Source organism: Eschrichtius robustus, chromosome 12, assembly GCF_028021215.1.
Source record: "Eschrichtius robustus isolate mEscRob2 chromosome 12, mEscRob2.pri, whole genome shotgun sequence".
Classification (NCBI taxonomy): Eukaryota; Metazoa; Chordata; class Mammalia; order Artiodactyla; family Eschrichtiidae; genus Eschrichtius; species Eschrichtius robustus.
In genome coordinates, this window is record NC_090835.1 from 34772610 (window position 1) to 34797039 (window position 24430).

The window sequence follows — 24430 nt, forward strand, 5'->3', positions numbered from 1 at the left end:
AACTGATCTCAAAATAAAATTGACTATATGAACATAAACACCAGATTTTCCAAAAGAGTCCTTTGGAAATCTTTGTTGTATTTTTTCTGGTCATAAACATCTGAAGGCACTTTGTTTCTTTGTGTCATTATTGATGATATTACCTTTGATTACCTATTTAAAATGGTTTATCCATAATAAAGCTGCTATAATTCCCTTTGTAATTAATAAGCAATTTGTGGGCAGATACTTTGAGATTGTCAATGTCCTGTTCTTCATCAAACTTTCACCTGCTAGCTTTAGCATCTATTGAAGATTCTTGCCTGAATCAATTAGTACCATAATTTTATAACTCCATCATTTCTTCTACATTTAGTAGTTGGCATTCTACTGTAAGAGTGTTTCCTTCTCTTTTATTTATGTATTTATCTATTTATTTACTATCAGACTGGACTCACAGATTCTTATCTAATTTAAGTTGATTTGAGTTGAATTTCTGTCATTTACAACCAGAATATTCCTGAAAAGGCTTCTGGAACTCCCAAGGAGACATAGTTTCCCTTGGCAATGCATTCAAGAGATCCTTACAATCTTCAGACCTAAAAGGTGCTTCCTGATGCTTTCATCAAATCCCTTCTGGTCCACTCTAAGAAGTCCAAACCCTCTGAAGGGGAGGCACACTTAAGACAAATGTGACCAACAAATGGACCCTGGTGTGGCTATAGGAAGGCAAGGTGCTTCTTGCTATTTTCAGCTGACTCCTCTGCTCCTTCTCTGTAGCTCTGCTCTAAGAGCAGGGCTGGCTTCCCCACTCCTCTCCAGGTATTACCAACAGTCCCCAGGGCTTCTCCGCCTCCCCCTGGAGCCTCTCATGCTTGGCTACATTCTTGGTTCTATTTGCTTCACACGTTGGGTGTTATGACTGAAAATGACCCCAATGGTGGGCTTGATATTTTCTGTTTCCCCTCCAGACCCATTTTTCACCCTTTTCCACCCAAAGCCTCAGAAAGTCTGAACCAAATCAACTACACCAACAGTTGGGTTCAGCCAATGGTGGGTACCAGCAAGAGATCAGAAGGCTAGAGACAGTTATCGGTGCATCTTTTTCCCCAGATTCTACACTTACTAGCTCACCATCTCTCTATCAATTACCCTTTCCATATAGCTACTCTCCCTGGGTTCTAGAAACCACTCCCTCCTCTTGCTCCTTCAGGCCAGGAGTGTGGCTTGCCTGGGGGTACAACACCATTGCTTGTTGGTTTCTCTTACCATACATCTGTAAATATTTTCTTTATTAAACTTTCCTCCATTACCCCATTTGAGTGTGCATTCTTTTACAAGAGGTACAACCATGGGACAGAGACACAGCCAAAGGCTATCTCTGGTATCACCATCTTTTTCTGTGCTTGAAGATTTATCTTTTCCATATAAATGAAAACATAGCAAAATAAACACTACTTCCTAATTGTGACCACATGGCACTAAAAGAGATATGTTCTAGCAAGGCACAGACTTAAGGAATTAAGATTCACCCCTGTTTTGCTAGCAGTGAGGAAAAGTCACAAACCCAAAATGACAATACAGATGAAATTTCCTTCTGGAGGGACCCAAAGGAACCCCCAAGTGTTATTCAATTCACTTCTTGCCTTTAACTATGTTTTATATATACATGACAGCATCAAAATCCTTCTCAACCAGACACAGGTGTGCCATGATTAGATATGAGATCCACAACAAAAAGTTATTAAGCAGATGTTCAAATCCCAGGTCTGTGAATGATTTAATTTTTAAATATAATTAACAGTCAATTCAAGGTTAGATCTATACATAACAACATTGCTTTCAGTCACTTAAAATGCAGCTATGGAAGAGGGATTTGGATATATTCTGCCATCTATCTTACCAATTTACCATTAAAATCTCTGGTGATTATTGTCAGCTGACTGATTAACTCCCCCAGAATTAGAGAGGAAACCTGGTTACATGCATGTAAATGTGTGTTATCACCTATTGTAACTTGCATAGTGGAAAATGGTTGAGGATCACTGTCCTGTCTTGTCAAAAAATAGGCACATTTATTTCAACCCTGTACCATTCTCTCAAGAGCCTTCTCTCCAAACCTCTGAACTCTGGTGTTCCCAGTATACCTAGTGTTTCTCCTTTGGCAACAAACACACAAAACAATTTAACTCAAACTATAATCAGTTACCTGCAAGTCTGCATCAAATTCATGTTTCAGGTGTGCTTCCTCTGCAGCCTCCACCAGACGCTGGCAAGATAGAAAGCAACACAAAGGATCAGAACTGTAGCCTCGACCCCATTTCAACAACATGAAAAGACCGAAGTTTCTCCATTGCCCAAAAATGACAGATCATATCATGGCATGTGAACTGTGACCTGGTGCCGTTGCTTCCATGAAACTGAAAATAACATCAGTGTCAAAGTCTCGTTTTTGCTTTCATCATCCAATCATATGTGTATATAAATACACGTATGTTCTGCATCCACTTTCGTAAAAATTCAAAGACACTGGCCCTTGAGGCCAGATATGGACTCCAAAACCTACCTAGAAAAGTGCATTCCTTAAGCAAAGAAGGCCCTTAGTCAAGATTTATTGAATTGAATCCAGTCTAACTCTAAGTGGGCTTTCTTCCCCAATGGTTTAGACATAGTACTTAATTCCCTCAATTATTTAAGGCCAATTCTTTCTGCACCCAGCTCTGGTACATAATTATCAGGTGACAGTTATTTGAATTTAATGGTACCTCAATGCCACTTTGACAATCTGCATCCCAATAAGAAAATCACTAAAATTAAATCAATATGCAACACCTGTAAGTACACAACTCTTGTTATTCTTCTTAGCTAAGTAAATTCAACCAATTCATATTATGAAAATAATTTCATAAAATTCCATTTAACATCAAATGAGTCAACTATCAAATCATTTATTCTTTAATTTGAACTTTCCAACAATAAGTTATTTCCCACCATGAAAATGTACGCTACAGGATATTGCAGAAAACTCGTTTGGTGAAATAATATTTCACTGAAATTTTATTGAACTGAAAGCAAAACCTTAGATCCAAGTAAAAAATTCAAACATTTCTATTTTTTCCACAGTTATTCTTGTAGCCTATGCTGTCTTTAGCTTGCTTTTTCTTGACATATTATAGAACTGAGTTTAACAGACCCTGTTTCAAAAATGATGACATTAGTATTAATTTCTAAATGATCACAAATCAACAGACAAATGTTCCATGAATAATTATAATATTAAATTGGACATGGAAATAAAGAGAGTGAAATTTATTTGGGTAAGTTAGGCACCAGTACGAGCACTAAAGCCCTCTCTCTCCACCAGCGTTGCCCATAGATCGGAATCTGGGAGAGGTGGCCAATCTGGTTTCCCACATTCTCTTCAGATAGTCAGGAAGAGGCTTCTCCTCTGGTCAATCAAAGAACAGACCCCAGGAGAACATTACAGGGCCAGAGCCAGAAGATCCAGTTCTAATTCTAGTGAAGATGCAACTCCCTACCACTGCAAAATTTGGGCGAGCCCTTCCTCTCTCTGATTCTCAGTTTCCCCATCCCAAACACATGAAAAGGCGATCCCAGATCAGTGGTTCTCAAAGTGCAGTCCCCCACCAACAGCATCAGGTTCACCTGAGAACCTGTTAGAAACTCACATTTTCAAGCCCCATCCCAGTCCTACAGAATCAGAAGCTCTGGGGCTGAGCCAAGGAATCTGTTTTAACAAGCTCTCTGGGTTATTCAGAAGCTGCTGAAGTTTGAGAGCCACTGACTACAAACAGCACTCACCCCAGACTCCCTTGATTTATGAGCACCACCAACCCTCCAAGGTTTCCTAAATCTCATTTATCTCTTTAAAATCTGTATATATATATATGCATTTCCACTATAAGACATAAAATACTTTATAGAAGAGAGGCATAAAACAAAGAGGACGGGAAACAGAGAAAAAGCAAAAGGAGAGACACTATCTGTGTAGACTGGACACACTGGCCCCAAACTTTCAATGGGTTGTGGTCTTCTTGGAACCATCCTAGTCAATGAAGCTTGTTAGTGTCCTGTGATTACTTGACACAATTTGCAGATGTATCAATGTGGACCCTGAAAAATAAATGACTGACAGTGATTTAAGAAATCTATGTGAGAGCTTATTTTCTTAATCATTGTAACAGATTTAGAATGTATATGCATGTATCATGCATAAACATTCTAAATTACATTTAGATATTGAGCTTTACAGAGTGTGTATAACAAATAGTATGCATCTCTTAACACTTACATATCAGAAAAACCCATTCATTCTGACTGTATTTACTTAAACTCATAGAAGTTATTTTCTCATGGTGTCTAAGCACTCTGAGAACCCAGAGAAGAAATGTCGATGAAATGGACAAATGACCAAAAGATAAGAACAAAATAAAATTTCTCAACTATCAAGACAGATAATATTGAAAAAAGTGAAAAATTGGAAATGCAAAAAAAAGAAAAAGAAAGCTGTATAGGACCAACAAATAAGAGAACAAGACAGAAATAATTAGCAAGTTAAAGTTATGAAAGAACATAGCATGAAATTCATTTCATATATAACGTTTTATTTACATTTATATGTATGTACATGTATATCACACATACATGCCAATAACAAATTTGTGTGTAACATAACATGAAATGTATTTCAACTACAAATATTGCAATACGAGCCATGGGGCACAAGAAGATAACACATTGGAAACAATTCTTTAATATTGTACAAACCACTGACATCAGCCAGAACACTGTTCTTTGTGTGGAGCTGTGAGCCCATGAGAATTTTAATCCTGCTGGCCAGTTTTTACGTTCATTTTCTAGTTAAATTTGCTACATGCCTTTTTTTAACTTAATTTATCTCACATATTTGTTGTTTTCATAAAGATATTTTCCCATCATGCTCACTACAGAGCTTTAGGAGATATGATTCATAAAAAGATAGTCAACTGGCAGCCACACATAATACTGCCGCATGTGAAGCACAGAAGTACTTTGGAACAGGACTCTTTGAAAGGACATAACCTTCTTGCCATGGGGTTATCCCAGTCTGCTCTCTTGATGCCAGCAGGAGACAGGCCTACATTCTATGGGAGAATTCAGGGGGAACCCCCCCACACACACACCAAGCACAGGCTCAGCTGCTATGCACAATGATGACAAACAGAACATCAAGAACTAGGTACCTTTTGGAAAGAACAAAGCATAGTCGATCTTCTTGAAACACTCTTATAAAGATAAATGAATTAAAAGAAATGTTATTTAATAAGGAAATCATGTGCCATAAATTTACCTAAAACAGAGTAGTCCTGGGGACAGAGTTCCTATTGTTAATAAAATAAAAATAAATTGAATCATCATTAACAAAATCAAAACCACTCAACTTCCAGCTCTGATGCTTGCCAGTAGAAAATAACAGCCCAGAATGTCTCTTTCTGAACAAATATCCTTATCATCTAAGTCAAATTAAGTACGTTTTTAAAATAAGTTTGATCATTATTTGCAAGCATGAAAAATCAATTTAAATGTGCTAATATTTTAGTTATTATATAAGGAACTGCCACTGAGCCTGAGAACTGTTACTCTATTATATCCATTAGAGAGGCAGTGTTCTTTTAATAATAGTAAGTTAATTTTCTCTTGTATGAATTCCCCTTTTGGATCTGCAGATTGGATTACAGAACTGTGAGTGTGGCTTTTAATTAGGACTGAACACTGGAAATAAAAACGGCTTTGAAGACTAATATTCAAAACTGACCTTTGAGGTCAGGGAAAGCAGCAGTTTTGTCCACAGATATTCCTTCCCCCTTAATGACCAAACATTTCCTTACTCAGTAAAAATGGTAACAATATAGCGGAATATACATCCTGGCCTTGGAACAAAGCACCTACAAGCTAAAAAGCTGTAATTCATCAATTGATACACATTACATTGACTTTTAAGATTTCTAAATAACTCTTCCTTTTTAGTGGAATCAATACAAACAAAAGCTATCTTTATATATAAGAAATGCTAGAAGCCATGGACCATGGATAGTATTTATAGCTGTGGGTAATAGTGGGGATATTAAAACATTTCATTTAAAATCACCTCTTATTTCTTGTTACAATGACCCCACGTACATCCATGCAACAATACAGAAGGCACAGTCTCCCATCTCCTCCCCTGAAACACTTAAATCTCTGTCATGCTCCAGAAGGGGGAAAATAGGACACCAAGTCAAAGTAAAAATTGGATCAGAAGAAGAAAATGATTTTTTGTTCTACATGTATTTCATTTTTTGGTTCCTGATCATTTTGGCTTAACAGGAGAAAAGAGAAAGAAATGTGCAATGAAAAGTGGGAAGCATAATGGAAAATATGGTTCCACAACCAGAGTAACTTATTACTGGACTCCTACTGATTCTATCAGATGAACAAATTGTGTACAAGTGAAAAAAATTTTAATAAAAATCCCTAAAACTGGAGCAGGGGCAACTATGGCCAAAAATCCTTAAAACAGAAATATAAAAACCATATGAAAAGCAAAGAAAAAAAGTTATTTTTATTTCTCATGTTAAAGCTAAAAAGCTTTTGCTTGTAAATTCTGTGATCATGGGATGCTGGAATTTAACAAAGATTTCAAAGCACTTAATATGTTCAGTGATTTTCATTTTGTGTTTTGCAGTAACACATTTAATACTCAAACCAGGCTTTTATTGCCATTTTTTACTCAAAAGAGTACTCTTTCTCAAATAATGCTTAAATTCAACTGAAGGGATTCTAAGGAAAATGTGTAATCATTAACATGGATTTGGGCTGCATCAATGATTAAATTAGAGCTAGTTATCAAATTGTCATTAATACCAGAATGAGAGATCACATGAGTCTTCCTTCAAATCAATAAGAACTAAACATGTAGAAAAGCAGCCAAATGGAGCGATCAAGCAGAAGTAATAATTACTGTCACAAACACACCCAGTGTGGCATGGTTCATCTTTTCCTTACACAAGGGTTAGTGGCTTTTGTTTTAATGACTAGAGTTTGATGGAGTAAGAGTTATACCTTTTGCCAATCAGTGTGTATATTGGGTGAATACTATCCTAGCATCATGTTACAGGGCAGGACTTGAACCTGACATGCTGACCATCTGAAGAGGTAAGGACAGAGGAAACCCAGGTCCTCTCTACAGTCACAGATTTCAAACTCAACTGATCCTAAAAATAAAAATGAAAAATCTCTTCTCTCATTAAATGCCATCACTGCATCAAAAGATGTGTCCAGAAATATGGACAAAATGAGATTTGTCCCAGGACTAAATTCAAACACTCCTTTCTTGTATGAACAGTCAGAAACCAACAGTTTAAGAATCATTACACTGGGAGAAAAAAGTAAGATATTTAAATTTACGTTTTCATTCCATCTGGTGTTTTAATCCCTTCCCTTCTGTAATCCGGATAGAGTTTTTATCACTCCGTAACAGTGTAGATTAATCTTTGATGCTTCTGTAGCTAGAGTAATTGAAGGACTTGTATCACCAATGAGCCACCGCACATCATGAGGTGGTCTACAGAAGGATGGAGGACATGCACAGGAAAATAGCTATTTCAATATAAAGGGCTAAGTGATAAACTATGGTAAAAATAGGCCACGAAGCTTCCCAGAAAAAGGCACATTTAAGCTGAGCCCTAAAGGAAAACAGGACATCGCTAAAACAGTGTTCCAGCCCAAGAAAACATTGTAAACAAAGTTTTGGAGGCAAGAAAACTTCCAGGACTTTGTTCTAGAAACAGCTGTATCTCAGAGACCTACATAGAGACCACATCAATGGCTGGATGACCATCAGGCAATAAACCAGGGCAAAGGAATAACCTGGAGAGATAGACATCAACTAGACAAGAAGAAATCCAAGACATCTTTCCCTACACTCTGAAACGCTGAAACTGCAGTTACAGTAATATCTGAGAGCTTAATAATATTCAGTAATCCTTATTGATACAAATGTTTTCGCTTTTCAATTCCAATAGGAAAGGCACATATAAATCACCAACTATCAAGATGATCATTTCTTTAGAGAAAAACAACTTTTAAGGAGCCTTCATTATTTCTTTGATCCTGTAGAAGAAATAAGCTTTGTTGCACAAGAATGAACATTTTGTATAAAATGACCTTCTGCTTGAAAGCTGCAAAGATTGCTTCTGCTTTAAAAACAGCAAACATTTCAAAGTGGATTATAAAAGCTAATCTATAAAGTTTCCAGAGAAAACAGGTAACGGAACAATAGAGCAAAACACATCTTGTATATGTGGGGAGGGTTCTCTTCCCTTCCTCTACCTCCCTCTTCCTGTCTCTTTCAGATTGCATAAGACTACACCAGCCTTTTACAGACAAAATAAGCCTAGAGTTTACATCAGAAGACTTGATCACAATCAAGAAAAAATTATCTTTGTTTCCACAGGAGATACCTGTTATCAATTTGAGGCTGATTAAATTAATAGCTATTATCAACATGAGTGGCCAATTTCCAAACCAAAGTCATCTCATTCTACATCTAAGGCTACATTTGCCAAAATGTAACATTTGCAAAGCTACTGAAGATGGAAACAGCCAAACTTTGCTCAAAAGGCTACCCAAGGGCCAAGGCAGCTGGGGAAGAGACAGGAAGAAAAGACAACCTTATCTTTCAGCCCAAGTAAACTTTTCCAAATGATCCAGCATTTTAAAACATGGTCTTCTGCTTATGTAGTCCTCCTGGGAGTGGTTTAGAGTTAAATTACCAAAATCAAGGCTATTTAACCATAAACCCTGTAAACTCCCCTCCAAACACTTCAGTTCCAAGATAACTGAACACTTTTCTTTGTGGGCAACGGTACTCCCATTAACTTCCTGAGAGGACAAGTCCAAGATGAAAAGAACTATGACATTATGTCAGTTTGAGGATGAACATTTGTTTTACACAATGGAAGTCACCCATCACTGAGGGCTCTGACAGTGGTGAATGAAATTCTGTTCCAGCCCTTAGCTACATCTTTCCAGAGCTGACTCAGAGGTTTTGACTGCAACCCACAATGGCAGAGCATTGAAGGTACTGTCCAACTAGCTAAGGAAGATGTAAACATCTGCCTAAAATAAGAAAGATAACGGGACTTCCCTGGTGGTCCAGTGGCTAAGACTCTGCGCTCCCAATGCAGGGGGCCCGGGTTCGATCCCTGGTCAGGGAACTAGATCACACATGCCTGCCACAACTAAGAGTTTGCATGCCGCCAACTAAAAATCCCACATGTCCCAATTAAAGATCCCACACGCCGCAACTAAAGACTCCGCATGCCGCAACTAACGATCCCGCATACCGCAACAAAGATCCCGCATGCCGCAACAAAGATCCCGCGTGCCACAACTAAGACCCAGCGCAGCAAAATAAATAAATAAATATTTTTAAAAAAAGAAGAAGAAAGATAAGGTGCAGCCAAGTTAAGAAGGTGATAGTACTGGAGAGGATGTCTACCCTACAGAGAGTTTCCAATCCTGGTTGTAGCAACAAGTTTCCATCAATTCTGTTCAATTTAGTTTAACAAGTATTTGTTGAGAACCCATTCAGTAATCAGAACAGCAACAAGAACTGAGTGCGACACTAAGGAGGAGATGACTTAGTCTTGGCTCTCAAGAAGCTTTTGGTCTTTTAAACATTATGGCCCAGTAGAATCAGAATAGTCTCAGAGCCCAGGAACAAGGGTTTGAATCCAGATCTTCCTACTCAGTAGCTACTTGACTCTGGGAAAATCTTTACTTCTCTGAGTCTTGGTTTTCTTATCCGATCTTTAGCCTGTATCTCCATGTGTGAATTTGATGAGCATGTACACAAAAAACATTTCCTGAAGGATTCCACACAAATATAAGATATCATGATGAAGGGGCAGAGGAGGAGACAAGATTTGCAGGCATAACCCAGCTTGACTGGAACAGGAAAAGACCACAGAGTCTGTGCCACCCACAGTTGGCTCGCATGTGGGGAGAACTTGGAACAAATCCTCAAGTTCACGGTTACATGGAGGTTATGTGAGAGTAATTCTGCTGCCAACGAAAGGACTCCAAACCTTGTGTTCTCAAACACAAGGCTGTGCACCTGTTCCTTAAGGACTGGCTTTCAGAATCCACCACTCTCTTTTTTAGCTTCAGCAGCAAAATCTGTGATCAGTCAGGCTGAAAATGGAATGAGGCAAGCGCCTTTATCAAAGGTTTGACCGATGTCCTCAGAATGGCACAAATACAGAAATTAAGCTGTTTGCCAAAGCAAGCTCTTCTGATGGATGGTACCTGTGAGACATGGAACTGGACAGCGAGTGTGGCAGCTCCCAGCCCCTGGGCCCCAACCGTAGCCAGGGAAGGAAAATTCTCTTTCTCCTTGAAAATAGAGAGATAGGGCTTTCCTGGTGGCGCAGTGGTTAAGAATCCACCTGCCAATGCAGGGGACCCAGGTTTGATCCCCGGTCCGGGAAGATCCCACATGCTGCAGAGCAACTACGCCCACGCACCACAACTACTGAGCCTACGCTCTGGAGCCCGCAAGCCACAACTACTGAGCCTGCATGCCACAACTACTGAAGACCGCACACTTAGAGCCTGTGCTCTTCAACAAGAGAAACCACTGCAATGAGAAGCCCACACACCAACACGAAGTGTAGCCCCCCCCTCCATAACTAGAGAAAGCCTGCACGCAGCAACGAAGACCCAATACAGCCAAAAATAAATAACTAAAATAAATAAATTTTAAAAAGAAGAAGAAAAGAAAATAGAGAGCTATGTAACAATTTCCATGTCTAGTCAGATTATTACTTACTCAAGATGGATTTTTATGTAAATATGACGCAGGGGAAAAGCTATTTCAATTCCATTGCTATTCTCTCCTTGTATCCATCCATCCAGATGTTTACCAGGCAACTTCAGTTTGGAAGGGAACATATCATGTTGGTCCAAGAGCAGGCTCTGGGGTCAGACAATCTGACTTTGAATCCTGGCTCCAGCTACTTCATGAGAGTACTCTGGGCAAAAGTTCTTGGTACACAGTGAATGTCCATTAATGTTAGCTCTTATTATTGTTGATGATGATGACAAGACAATGCTGATGATAATTAAGTATATGAGAAGAATTATGTTAGAGGCTTGGGCCATGAAGATGACCAACACGTTCATAGTTCAGCTGGGAGGAGAAGCAAGTAATTAGACAGTGTAGTGTGGGCTATTACAGGAGGTCCCACAAGGTGATAACAGCACATTATTTAGTTTCACACTTCCTATCCCAGTGCCAAACTGTTCTAAGCGCTTTAATCAATTAATCCAGTTAATCCTCACAACCATCCTATAAAGGAAAGCACATACAGTATCCCAACTTTACACATGGTGAAACCAAAAGCAGAGAGGTTTACGGTGTTATGACAACTCAAAGCAGGGAGCAGATAACTCCGCCAGGGAATGCGGCACCATTCCCTGGCAGAGTTATGTGTGGGGAAGGTTTCATAAATGATGTGACAGTAAGTCTAAGTTAAAGGATGAGTGGAAGTCAGCCAAGTGGCCAAGAGAAATGATAGGAGAAGGAGCAGGAAAGGCTCCAAGGAAGACGCCTCATGTGTCTGCAAAGCTGTAGGTAGTTTGGAATGGGGAGATCAGTGATGTGGGGAGAAGGGTGCAAAGAGGCAGGCAAGTAGGGTCCAAATGAGCAAGGCCAAGGAATACTATGCTCTGTGCACTGCAGTGGGGGTAAGGAGCTGAAGAGGTCTAACTGGGAATAAAAGCAAAATAATCAGTTCTGAAATTTAAGTCATCTTTCAATTAATCTGGTAGCAGTATTGAAAAAAATAGATTAGATTACTACATCTAGACTGGAAGGAAAGAAGGGAGGAGGGAGGGAGGGAGGGAGAGGCTTAGGGCGTAGCAGGAAGGGAACGCAGAGTGAAGGAAGGTTTTAAGATGAAAACATGCTCACAGTATGTGAGCAGTAATAAGCAAAAAGCAGTAATAAGAACTGCCATGGGAAGCTCCCTGCAGACTCAGTTCAGGGTAGCTTTGGGATACTTCCCATGGGCCAGAAAGCCATTGGGCCCAGGCCTCCAATTCAAAGAGCCTTAAACTTAGACTTTCTACACTAACTTCCTAAAAAGATCACACGTACAGTCACAGAGAACCATAGCACTGGAAGGAGAAGTTCTTTTAAGTTGCATCTCTTTCCTGGACCACACAGCCTATGGTGCATTATAATTTTTCTTTACTGTATCCTTTACTTCTTGAGGAGAGCTCAGTTACACTGTATAAGCACTCTTTGTTAAAACAAACAAACAAACAGTAATGTGTTAAATGTAAATATTTAAAATATAACACAATTTTCAACTATGTTTTGTCATTTCTTCATTTCATAACAGACTGGGAACCTTGAAAAATGAAAATGGCCTGGGTCCCTCCTGACTTTTGAAGAACCCGGGGATATCAGACCAAGCTGGCTTTTTACTCCTCTAAGGTAAAGTTAACCGCTTATACATATGTGTGAAGCTGATTTCAAATGAAATCAAGAATGAATGATGAAAAATAAAGACTCTTCCCATGATCTTGGTCCCCAAACATTTTATGCAAGTCCCTTGCTTCAGAGTGCTCAGAAAAGGCCCTCCTCCAGCAATAGAAATAAGATCCTGAAGCCAGCACTCTCAACCCTGCCCAATACTTTCAAGAAAATGACTGCTTCAACTTAAGACACTGTGCAGCAAGGGGACCAACCCTGGGGGCAGATTCCTGTGTATATATGAACTTTTAAGTCCATGGGGAGCTGAGTAAACCAAGGGGCTGGTTCTGAATGAAGTGTGTGTGCCTTCAACTCATTTTTTGTTATTTTTCCTTCTACTTTATATATGTTCCTTTTGCATTCAAGGAATGACATCTTCACTCTTTGGAACTAGACTTACCATTTTAAAATTTCCAAGGATGAGAAGCCAGCTTAAACGATAAGCTGGTTCTCCCTTTTTTAATGCCCAGGTAATGAACTGAAATTACACAGAAGGTTTGAATTTTTGGAAAGTTATTCATATACTTTATTCTCTCTGCTTCAACTCTCTTTCTGCTCTGTCAACCTTTAATTATAACTTTATTTCAAAATGACAATCAAGTAAGCAGATATATGAACACATGCTAGTGGTAAAAGATTCGAGGATTTTTTTTAATGAAGAAAAGACAGAACTAATGAAGGACTAAATCCATTTTACATAAAAGTAAACTAAGACCAAAAACTTAAATTCTCTCAAATGTCTATGCAATTCATTTGTATACCAGGCTTGCTTTTGACATTCATCATGCTTTGCTCACACATGCTCCCTCCTCATCGGCCATGCCCTGCAGTCTGGACTCTTGTAATTTTCCGATGCTCTTACAGGACCAAACAAAATGGACAACACACTGACACTCTATGTTTGCCTTTCTCCAAATACCCAGCCCCTTCTTGTACTGTAAAATAGACACACAGAGAAGTAGTAAGTTCAACCATATAAAATGTCCACTTTGTGAATCAAAGCAGTTGAATCTCAGCAAGTCTACGCAGTTTCAGTAAATTCATAAAATACATTTGGACTTTGGTGGGTTTTAAATTCCCTTTAACATTCTAAAGGAGCTAAATTATTTTGAGCAAATTAAGTCCAAGGAAGACATAGAAAATGGAAATGAACACAATCAAGGCCCTTCTTTATGCCAACACTTTACAAATGTTTGCCTATTTAAGCTCTACAATAAGCCCCTACGGAGCTATCACATCCTCATCACACAGATGAGAAACAGTCTTAGAGGGGTGAAGGGACCACCCCAAAGTGACCAGAGAATGAGTTATGGGGTTAAGAATGAAACTCATGACGCTCCCAGTTGGCTAAACTGCTATAAAGACTCGGACCATCGATGCCAACGTGGATGCCCTCTAGTGTGACATAGGCCCTTGGAACCATGGTCACTAGCAGCTGGCTCAACTGGTCCTTAAGCAAAGACTTAAGTCTAACAAGCAAATAAACTGACGACATGATGTCTTGATTAGATCCTGACTACCACGAGTATTAAGCTTCAAAACCAGGTATAAAGAGAGGGGCATAAGAGCTAGATTGGAGGAAACGATACACCCTTGTATCTTTTGCATTATATCAGAAACCGTGCCTACCACCTATTTATCTGGTGAAAGAAAAGGAGACTGATGTTCTGGTCACAGCTTTCTTCATGTCCCCAAAACATGGATGCAAATCTATCATTGAAGAAAAAAAAAAAAAAAAAACAATCTGGAGGCTGACGACTACCTAATATCTCTCACAGTTGAGCTACCCTCCCTTTCAGGCCTGGAGACCTTTCAAAGAACTTTCTCCATGGTGACAAGGGGTTAGCACAAGAGTCAAGACCAAACATCCAGTTTTCTCTGTGCTGGGAGAGGCAACAGCCTTATGTGGTCTGATATCAGCTGCTCAGAAGTGTCCTTTAGGTCAAGTTCCACTCGATCCCCATGGGGAACCGAGCAGAATCAGCTCAGTAGCAGCAGGACACTGAGCAAGGACAAGCTGCCATAGCCAGGAGGCATGGTCTTCACACTGCACTGCTCAGTGCCTCCTGAGCATCTCCACAGTGAAACAACAGCCAGGAACCTAGCCTTCACAGGCTTATGTTGGAAGAGACAAAGACAGCAAGCAAAGGAACAAATGCATTAGATCACATCAGAATGAGTGCCATGAAGATTACAAAACAAGATGACATGGTAGAAAGTGACAGGGGCACAAACATTTGTGATGGTCAGGAAAGAGATTCCTGCAAAATCAACATGTACCTGAATAAAAAGAAGGAGCCCAGAGGCTATCTGGAGGAAGAGCTTCCCAGGAAGAAGAACAGCAAGTGCAAAGGCCCTGAGGTGCTGACTGCTAAAACCAAACACAGGTCCACAAGATCATACCTGAAAACTTTGGCGCCAGGTATGCTATGCTAGTTCAGTATTATTTGGGTTTTAGAAAGGTAAAGTGATTTTACAAAGGTAAAATGATACATGTGTATCACATATTTGTTACAAATCACCCCCAGTGAGGGCTGAGGCAGCACCCCATAGTCAAATATTAATATTTCTGTAGTAAGATATATGATTATTCACATTAAGTGGAACAAATAAATATTATACATATCCACCTGTCAATTCAGATCAAGTTTCTACCAAATGAGTTATGAAAAAAGTTTCAATTTTCAGGGCTATCTGGATTACAAAATTGTAGTATGAGTTTGTGAACCTACTCAAACTTAAAAAAAAAATTAAGTTGATAAACATTTCTCAACTTTATGTTTGTTAGCCACAAAGTTTACTCAGCCCTTTGGCTCAGCTACCACATGCGCCAACAAATCGCAAAATTAAATGAGTAAGGATAAGTCAAATAAATGGGAATGGGAGGAGGGATCTTATCGGAGTGATAAAAATGTACAATGTGATGTGCATCAATTGCCACATTATTGTGATGCACTCACAACTTGGTAAACCTACTAAAATCACTGAAGTCTACACTTAGAAGAGGTGAATCGTATTGGATATAAATTATGCCTCAATAAAGTTGTTAGAAAAAATATCAATGGGAGAAACTCAGAAATGTGAATTAATGTACTCACAAGTCTGCAAATGTAGAAACCCTTTTATCTATAATGTGATCCATTTTCTCACAGTAAAAGTGTTCCCAGTAATGTAAAATGATACAGCCACTTTGGAAAACAATCTGGCAGTTCCTCAAAAGGTTAAACACAGACTCAACATACAACCCAGAATTCCACTCCTAGGTAAACACTCAAGAAAAATGAAAAACTAAGTTGACACAAAAACTTATACACAAATGTTCATAACTGTGCTTTTCATAATGGCCCAAAAGTGGGAACAGCCCTAATGTCCAAGAGCTGATGAATGGATAAACAAATGTGGTATATCCGTACAATGGAATATAAGTCAGCAATAAAAAGTAATGATGTACATTAATACACCACAACATGGATGGAACCTGAAAACAGTATGCTAAGTGAAAGGAGTCAGTCACAAAAGATCACATATTATATGATTTCATGTATATGAAATGTCCAAAAAAAGGGAAATTCATAGAAACAGAAAGCAGATTAGCAGATGGAGGGCTGGGGAGAATGGTAAGATTGAAGGACAATAGCTAAAGTTATTGGGTTTCTTTCTGGGGTAATGAAAATGTTCTAAATTTAATTGTGGTGATGGCTGTACAACTGTAAATATACTAAGATTTAATATATATAATAAACGTACATAACATATATACTAAATATAATATATAAATATACATACACTAAAACTTAGAGTGAATTTACACTTTATATGGGTAAATTGTATGGTATGTAAATTATATTTCAATAAAACTGTCACCAAAAAAGAGTGTCTTTGGTATATTAGGATGGAATTAAATATGTATTGTTGTCTGATGTTCCTCAAAGCACAAATGACTCCTTGACATCTGCCAGCTTAGCGAGTATAACCTGTCTTCACAGAACGTAACCTGGTGATGGCCAATCACCATCAACAGAGGGAAAGTTCTTGTCCACCAACTGTGACACTGGGCAAGTCTGTGAAGAGATTTAAATCTCCTCTAAAGACTTACTTATTTACTTGATCCTTAACTAGGATATCTGATGTACTTTTAGCACAACGCATTTCAGATTAACTAGCTAAATTACTGTCATTTGCAATAACTGTGACAAGAAACACTAAATAAATATTATTGAGATAAAAGTAAGTATATTAAAATGATCCTCAGAAGTGCGTTGTAGCGTGAACACTCAACCACAGGAGTCTAAGAATTATAACTAATGGTATCTAGCATAATTCTAGGTCAATCCAGAGCTAACATACAAACAGTGCTAATTAAGATTTTTCTTGATTCTTGAGAAAGTAAACACCAAATGGAGGAAAAGCTCATAGAGTAGCAACAACATTTTGGAAGGCTTATAATATTTAACTTATTATTGTTTATTTATATCTCAACACATTCCAAATAGATTTTTCCCATCTTTTGTATGATACATCAAGAAGAAAAAATAAAATAAAACCTCTATTGTTAAATTAACTAAGAACATCTGATTTTAAGGAACATGAAACCAACTGGTCAACAAATGTTTATTAAGCATCTACTATATACAAAGAACATGGCCAGACACTGAAAGGAGCTGCAAAATACTTATGGCAGTCTCTGCTCTCTAGGAATTTGTAGTCACATCTCACAATAATAAATAACTATTCCTGATGCTATTTGCCGGATTTCATTTCAAACAAGGGGTCCAGCTAATAGGAGGTGTTAAGAGAGGAATGGAGTGATGACTCTCCAATACTGCGGCCAGGAAGAGACTGGAGATGAATTCTAAACTAACTTTAAGAGGTGCCTAGGATTTAGGCAGGTTCCAAGGAAAGAAGGCAGATATCCCAAGTGGGAAAAGCTGTGAAAGGCCAAGGCGCGGTTTTGGGAATGGAGGGCACACCAGTCTGGGCAGTTAGACAAGGCCACTGAGCAGAGCTGGGGCCAGTGTGGGGTAGGAACCTGGACTAATTCGTGTAAGCACTGAACTTCATCCTAAATGAGTTCAGAAAGATGCTGGAGGAAAAGTGAGCCAAGACAATCAGGGGCCAGGGTCCACTGGGGACGGCGACGGCACGAAGGGAAAGAAGTTATGAGAAAGCACAAGGCCTCAGCTTGCCCATGTCAGCTGCTTGGAGCAGTGTGTACAGCACTGAACACCATGCAGATGGTCCCCAGTACAGCCATGGCTCTATCACTGCCAAGTCTAATCACACCTAACAATAGAACTTAGTCCTATTCTATACCACTATTTTTTAAAAAGGTTTGTGTCATTAACTTATTTTATAGCTTTTTTTAAAAGAAAAATGTTCTTTTGTAAAGTCTTAGGCCTAGGGGAAAAAAAAAGACAACTCTTTCAGTGACCTGCCATAGTCCTTGAATATTGATACATCATATGTATACATATCTGTGATTATTTCTATTATGTTAATTAAGTTTTCACTGGGGGGCGGAGGGTGAAGTAAGCAGGGTGATTAGCATAGCAAGTGAAACAGGTTAAAAGGGGAACACACCCCCAAATATTAGCTTCAGGACACATATGATGATTATTAAACTGATTACAGCAGATATGCTGGTTATATGTTGAAAATTAAAGCTTATATGAACCAGAAGAGATCAGTGACTCACCTGGGTTTTCCCTCCCTCTCTGTCTCTCTCTCTCTCTCAGAAGAAGTTCAAGTATTATTTAGTAAGCAAAGATTAATAAGACACAGTCCTCCTCTTAAAGATTGCACAAAATAGGAAAGGAGACAAATATGTAATCAAATAACTACTATTTGATATGATGAACGTGATAGGTATCTCAGACGTGGTACCTTTAAAATAAGCATTAAAATAATAACTGTTAATAAGTCAAAACAAGAATACCAACTTGTGCCCATGTATTCTAATAAAATCGTGCTCTTTATATAATTTCCCTCATTTACCAATATTTCGTTAAGACAAACCACTTAGTTTATGCTGTTTAATACATTATAGTTCTTAACATGCAGGTACTCAATGAAAACCATCAATAATGCTTTTCACTTTGCTGATAACTAATCTCATAAGCAACAGTCAGACAATGGGTGGTGAATCATAGGATAGACAACTACCAGAGGTCAAGGTGGGCAGGCATCTAAACCATGCAGATGGTAGGTTATGTTCCACAGGGTCAGGGACAAGGAAGGAGCAAAAGAGTGTTACAAAGACCAAAGGGGCCAGTGGGCACATAACCCAGGACACTCTGGGAAAACATGATGAAGATCCTGGCTCAATTAAGGTAAGTTTATTGGGAAGGCAAGTTAGCAAGGCTTAAAAAGAGACTACTAAAAAACAGGGATGAGCTCTTCCAGGTACCAGGTTAGGGGGCAGAGTGTGTGGTCAGGGCTCTTTCAAAACCCTCTAAAACTGTACTTCTCTCTTGACTTATTCCCCTGGAATGGTGTTTTGCCACCATTCCCCATGATCCCTGCACTTCCCTTGAACTAGCAGCATTTGACAGAGGCTTCTTGTAATTATGTTATGAGTGGTCAGAAATCAACTATTCAGCTTCCCCTTTTCTAAATGCTGGCTCTCAGGGAGGCCACTCAGGGCTGGGAACAACATCCCTGGAGACAATAACGTAGGAGCACCTCAAAGAAGACAGGGGCATTTGAGTACTGATGGCCAGAGAATCCCAGGACCCACAGCGCGTTGGCAGCAGAGCTGACATTCACAGGAGTTGTCTGCCTTTGCTAATTGATTGTAAAGAAACGTCTTCCTTGGTGAGGATCAAGTGAGTCCACTGAATGAAACTTAGTGCACAGAAACATTGGTTAGTCCTATCATTTAAAAAACTCTAAGCAATATGACTGGACAGCTGTTAGAGTGGAAACGTATTAGAAAAGGTAAGTTGGTACTAAGAGAATTAGACTTGGCAGTTTATCAAATGTGAACTGGAGAGGATGGATGAATTCTAAGTCAATAACCATTAGGGTCACTCCTAACAACTTCCATCTGGCAGGTGCCTGGATTTCTGCCACAACATTTACTTGCAAAATACGTTTGCTTTGTTGTCCCTGTTTTATTTGCTCTCTGCTTTGAATTTGTAGCACCCTTCTGTTTTGAGGTTGCTTTTCTCTTTATAACCATTGTAGCATCTTCTAAGAATCTTAACCATAATTGTAAGATCACCTGCAATAATGCAAATATGTATGGAGTTAAACAGCTGCCTTTTTCACATGGAGACATCTGGGAAAAGAAGGAAAAGGAAGGAAAGTTAAGAAAAGCTTAGTCCAAAATGCAGGAACCATGTCTATTGAATAGTTAAGCTAGTAGTTTCCAAGGTGAAATACATAGGCCCTTCTCAAAGATTTCTTAGTTTTTCAGCTGTATTAAGAAGACTTACTCCACTTTATGAGCAAAGTGTCTACATCATTTCCAAAAAAAATAATCTAGTACACATGTGGAGCTTGCATATCTCCTGTGAATCCAATTTAAATCCCTAATCTTTGCATCCTAATGGGTTTAAACATTTTCTGACCTAGGGAAAAATGTATTTAACATTTGCTTTCCAAGTTTCAGAGCAAACTATTTTCTAGCCCTAGGGCTATTCTCAAAAGTAAGCCTAACTCCTCTTTTATTTCCAGAAGTCTTCTAGATAAAGTACAGAGTAGTGGCAAAAGTAATTCCCATGCCATAATAATTGAACATTACACATTATTTAAACCAACAACAGGCAGGTGTGTCTTTTCTATATGTGGTGTCTCTGGCTAGACTCATCTCATCCCTGCCCAGCAAGCTCCTATTCCTCCTTCAGCACCCTAATCAAATACCCCCTGTTCTGGGAAACCTTTGCTGAACACTCCAAAGCAGAATAAATGACTCCTTACTCTGGGCGGTCCCAGACCCCTTTCACTGCAAAATCTGACAAACCTGTATTAAGCAGAGAGGTCTGCTTCATCTGCACTGTATTATAAACATCACCCACAGTGCTGACCCTTCCCTCCTTCTATCCCTGGCTACCTTGGGCTTGTCCACAGTTGTATGCTTAGGGCTTAGGTGAGTACCCCTCCCACAGTGGTGCTCCATCAGCATCTGTTGAACAAGTAGGGATACTTCCCGTATTTCCCTGGCCCATCCCTCTCCCATAAGGCTGAACTTGAGGATGGTAGACTGTCTTATCTACCTGGCTTTCTCCAACCTCTAGCACAGTCATTGCTCAGTAAATATGAGCTGAATGTATGAGTGAATGAATGAATGAACAAAAGAAAAGCAAACACTGCCCAGTCCCCTTCAAGCATTCAACACAGTTGTTGAATTAATGGTTCCCTCCTTAGAACTTCCTTATCTGTGTATCCCTCCTGTCACTCCACATTTTCTACCTTGTATTTTACAGGTTTATAGACACATCTTATCTCCTGGAATGGAAGCCCCCTGACGTCCAGAACTTGCTCAATTGTTCAGTGCACACAGTGGAGCTTACTGAGCCTAGAAGTCACTCAAATGTCTGTTGCCTAAATAGTCAGCAAAGATTACATGGGATTACAGGACATCTGAGGTGGCTGTACTTCACTCAAAGAAGAAGGTCCTTTTTCTGAGCCTCATCAAAGTTTCAATAACATAAGTTGGTGAGTTGAGTTCAGGTTTCAGAAACACAAGTTTTACTATCTAATACCAGACCACAAACCTTAGTGAGTACTGCCAGCCATTTCATTGTCCCATTTCTCCCCTATCAGACAGAAATGACATAAAATTTGTCTTCAACCTTCTATAGAAAATAAAGGGAAAATAGATGAGATGGTGCATATGAAGAAATCTAAGTTTCTCTGACAAGAAGAGTTCAATAGGTTATTAGTCAAATACAATGCTTAGAAAAGCTAAATATGATTATTTACTCAATGCTTATTCACTGATGTCAAAAATGCTGCTTTTCATTCACCTCCCTCCTCATTTCACTCCCTCACACTTATTTTTAGTTTAGAACAAATTCAGTCTGTGAATTATGATCTATATTGTAATAAACAGCTGAAGAGAGTCACTGTAATCAAGCAAAAAATAATCAATATTGGGAAATGCAATGGTCTTACTTCAGAAGTCTGAAATTGCTGCATAATTGGCTTTCTTCCATTTGCTATCCTTTTTGTTCACAATTTTTTTCAACTGAAGGAGTAACTTGACCTACATATGTTAAGAGGAAAAGAAATCACTTAAGCAGCAGCAAATGAGATACTATTATCACAGTTCAATATAAAATTGCCGTCCATCATTTAAACAATTTGATCTGTGGCAGGGACAGGAAATTTCCATAGACATTCTTAAACACTACAAACATTTTTCAAGCTATCAAATAAGAGGCACAGAAATAATTAGACATTGCCCAAGGTCTTTCTATTCTGAAGGGAGAGATTTTTCAGGAAGATAAAATTGTGTGTCCCTATTGTTTTGATATTTAGCCTTAATGAAAACAGAGCCATGTTTCAGACAACGACTGAGCTACAAAGTGTCAAAAAGGTCTTCACTAATTATTTTTTTTAGGAAGCTAATCAACATAGGGTACATGTAAAGAATGTTAATGTATCCCCTTGAGGTCTACACATGGGTCAGTTTAAAAGGCATTCTGCAGTGTCTGTCCAGCCCACAATCCCCCTCTCTGAGAACTGCTGAAAACCCAGCTGAGGGGACCCAGATGCCACTTTGTACGACTCAAGCCTGTCTCAAGAGTGGACATCTGAACAAACTGGGCTCCTCAGATACTCCTCCCTGAGAATTTGGAATTGGAGGTTGAAGACGTTCATCAGCCTCTATGGGACATTAGAAGTAAGGCATGTGAGCTTGGGAAAGAAGTGGTAGCCGCCATCAACAACAGTACACAGAGACCCAGAGAAAGCCAGGTGCTGACAGGAGAATGGAACAGGAGGTGGAGCAGCAGAGGGGAGAGACAAGGGCAGCTGCCTCAGCTCCTACTCACTGCCAGGCCCCAACCTCTCTGTCAGGCTCCATCACACACCTCTGATGCTTCACCATCAAATCCTCGTTTTCACCAGCTCAGTTTCCTGTGGGTTTTGGTGACTTGCAACCAAAAGAAGCTTGAGACGACTTTGTCAACTAACCTTGACTGCTTGGCAGGTCAGCAAGACAACTTCTCTATAAACTCTAAAAACAATGACACAGTAATGACCGTCAGGGGCTTCTGAACATTCTGATTTAGAAGGCACTGCAAAATCCTTGGAAATTCAGTTATAGTATTTTTAGGCTTGGTTTCACAAGAAACAACGTGCAAGAGCAACTGACCAGAAAAAGTTGTCAAAGATCTCAGCTACTATTTTAGCCCAGGAGGCCAATGTGGTCACACTCCCCAGGTGGATTCTATTCTTAGCTCTAGAGCAAGAAGCACTGGGCCCCATTCGATGACAGTAAGATTGACAAACTGTGTTCTACACCAGGGCTCCTCACACTGTAAATGGTGAAGGGCCAGCTTTCGGTTTATTGGTTTTGTTTTTATTTTGTTGTGTGTGTGTTTTCCAATTCACTGCAGTGTAATACTTTCATAAAACACAAAAGTATAGTGTGTTTGATGTCACACCAATGTCATATTGTTATAAATATTTCTCAACACTTGCTCTCAATTTCTGTTCTTATCTCACGGCGATAATAAACAGTTCCTAAACCACACCAGCCTGTGGTCCACACTTTGAAGAGCTCTGGTCTACACTGCAGCTGTCTTAGTGCTCAATATACATGGCTGTTCAGTTGTCCCCACCCAGGGCTTTGTTGAAGACATTGTGACAGCCCACCTGGTACAAAATGGAGGTTCATCCTGCCTGGAAGGCTGGTAGTAGTCAAATTCCTGCTTTGTAATTACTGGCTTTGTGATTCTGGGCTAGGAATGTAACCTCTCTGAGAATTCCTCCCCAACTGCAAAATGGGGGTGTATGGTAGGCAGAATTCTAAGATTGTTCCCCAAGTGCCTCCATTCTCGGGCAATATACCCTACAAAATCCCTTTCCCTTGAGTGTGGGTAGGGCTTATGAATATGATGGGATAGCCACTCCCTCAATGAAATTACATTATATAAGATGTTTTATAAGTAGAAATGGGAGAGACTGAGTCACTGTTGGTTTTGAAGAAGTAAGCTGTCACACTGTGAGAAGGCCACGTGCCTGGGACCTGTGGGTGGCCTAAAGAAGCTGAAAACAACCCCTGGCCAACAGCCAGCAAGAAACAGGGACCTCAGTCCTACCCCCTCAGGGGACTGAGTTCTATCAACAACCTAAATGAGCTTGGAATAGAGCCCCAAGCCTCAGATGAGCATGTAGCCCCTGCCAACACTTTGGTTTTAGCCTGGTGAGTCCTGACCAGAGAACTCAGCTCTGCTGTGCCCAGACCTCTGAGCTATAGACAATAATACTAACTGCTTGTTGCTTTGTTATGCAGCAATAGAAAACTAACACAGAGTGCCATACCTACTAACGCTGGGGCTGCTGCAAGGATAAGAAGTCATTTACGGGAAGTGCTGAGTATGCCGAAATCGTTCAGCTCACGGTAGCTGTTATGCCCACATTGATAATTAGTTCTCATGACTCATATAGGCCTATTTATACGGTGAATAAAGTATATGCACGTACAAACACACATATTCGCACGCATAAAATTCTAACAGACTTCATGAGTCTCCCTACAGAGAACAATCTGCCTATCATTTTCAAAAACTGGCTTATATCTCTTGAATGCCTCTCATGTCTCTCTCTTTTGATAACTGTCATAAGCCTGGGAGGTCAGTAAGGCAACACTACCATTTTCATTACACCAGAGAAAAACCTGAGGCTCAGACTCCACCC

At 39.5% G+C, this 24430-nt stretch overlaps 1 protein-coding gene across 1 annotated transcript in view; it reads right to left on the reverse strand.

Moving 5' to 3' along the window:
• The window catches only part of CACNA2D3 (calcium voltage-gated channel auxiliary subunit alpha2delta 3), a 789028-nt gene that overhangs the window by 550014 nt on the left and 214584 nt on the right, over positions 1-24430 (reverse strand). The window contains exon 4 of the mRNA XM_068557675.1: positions 2189-2248. Coding sequence (XP_068413776.1) covers positions 2189-2248 — 60 coding nt within the window. The remainder of the gene's footprint in view (positions 1-2188; positions 2249-24430) is intronic.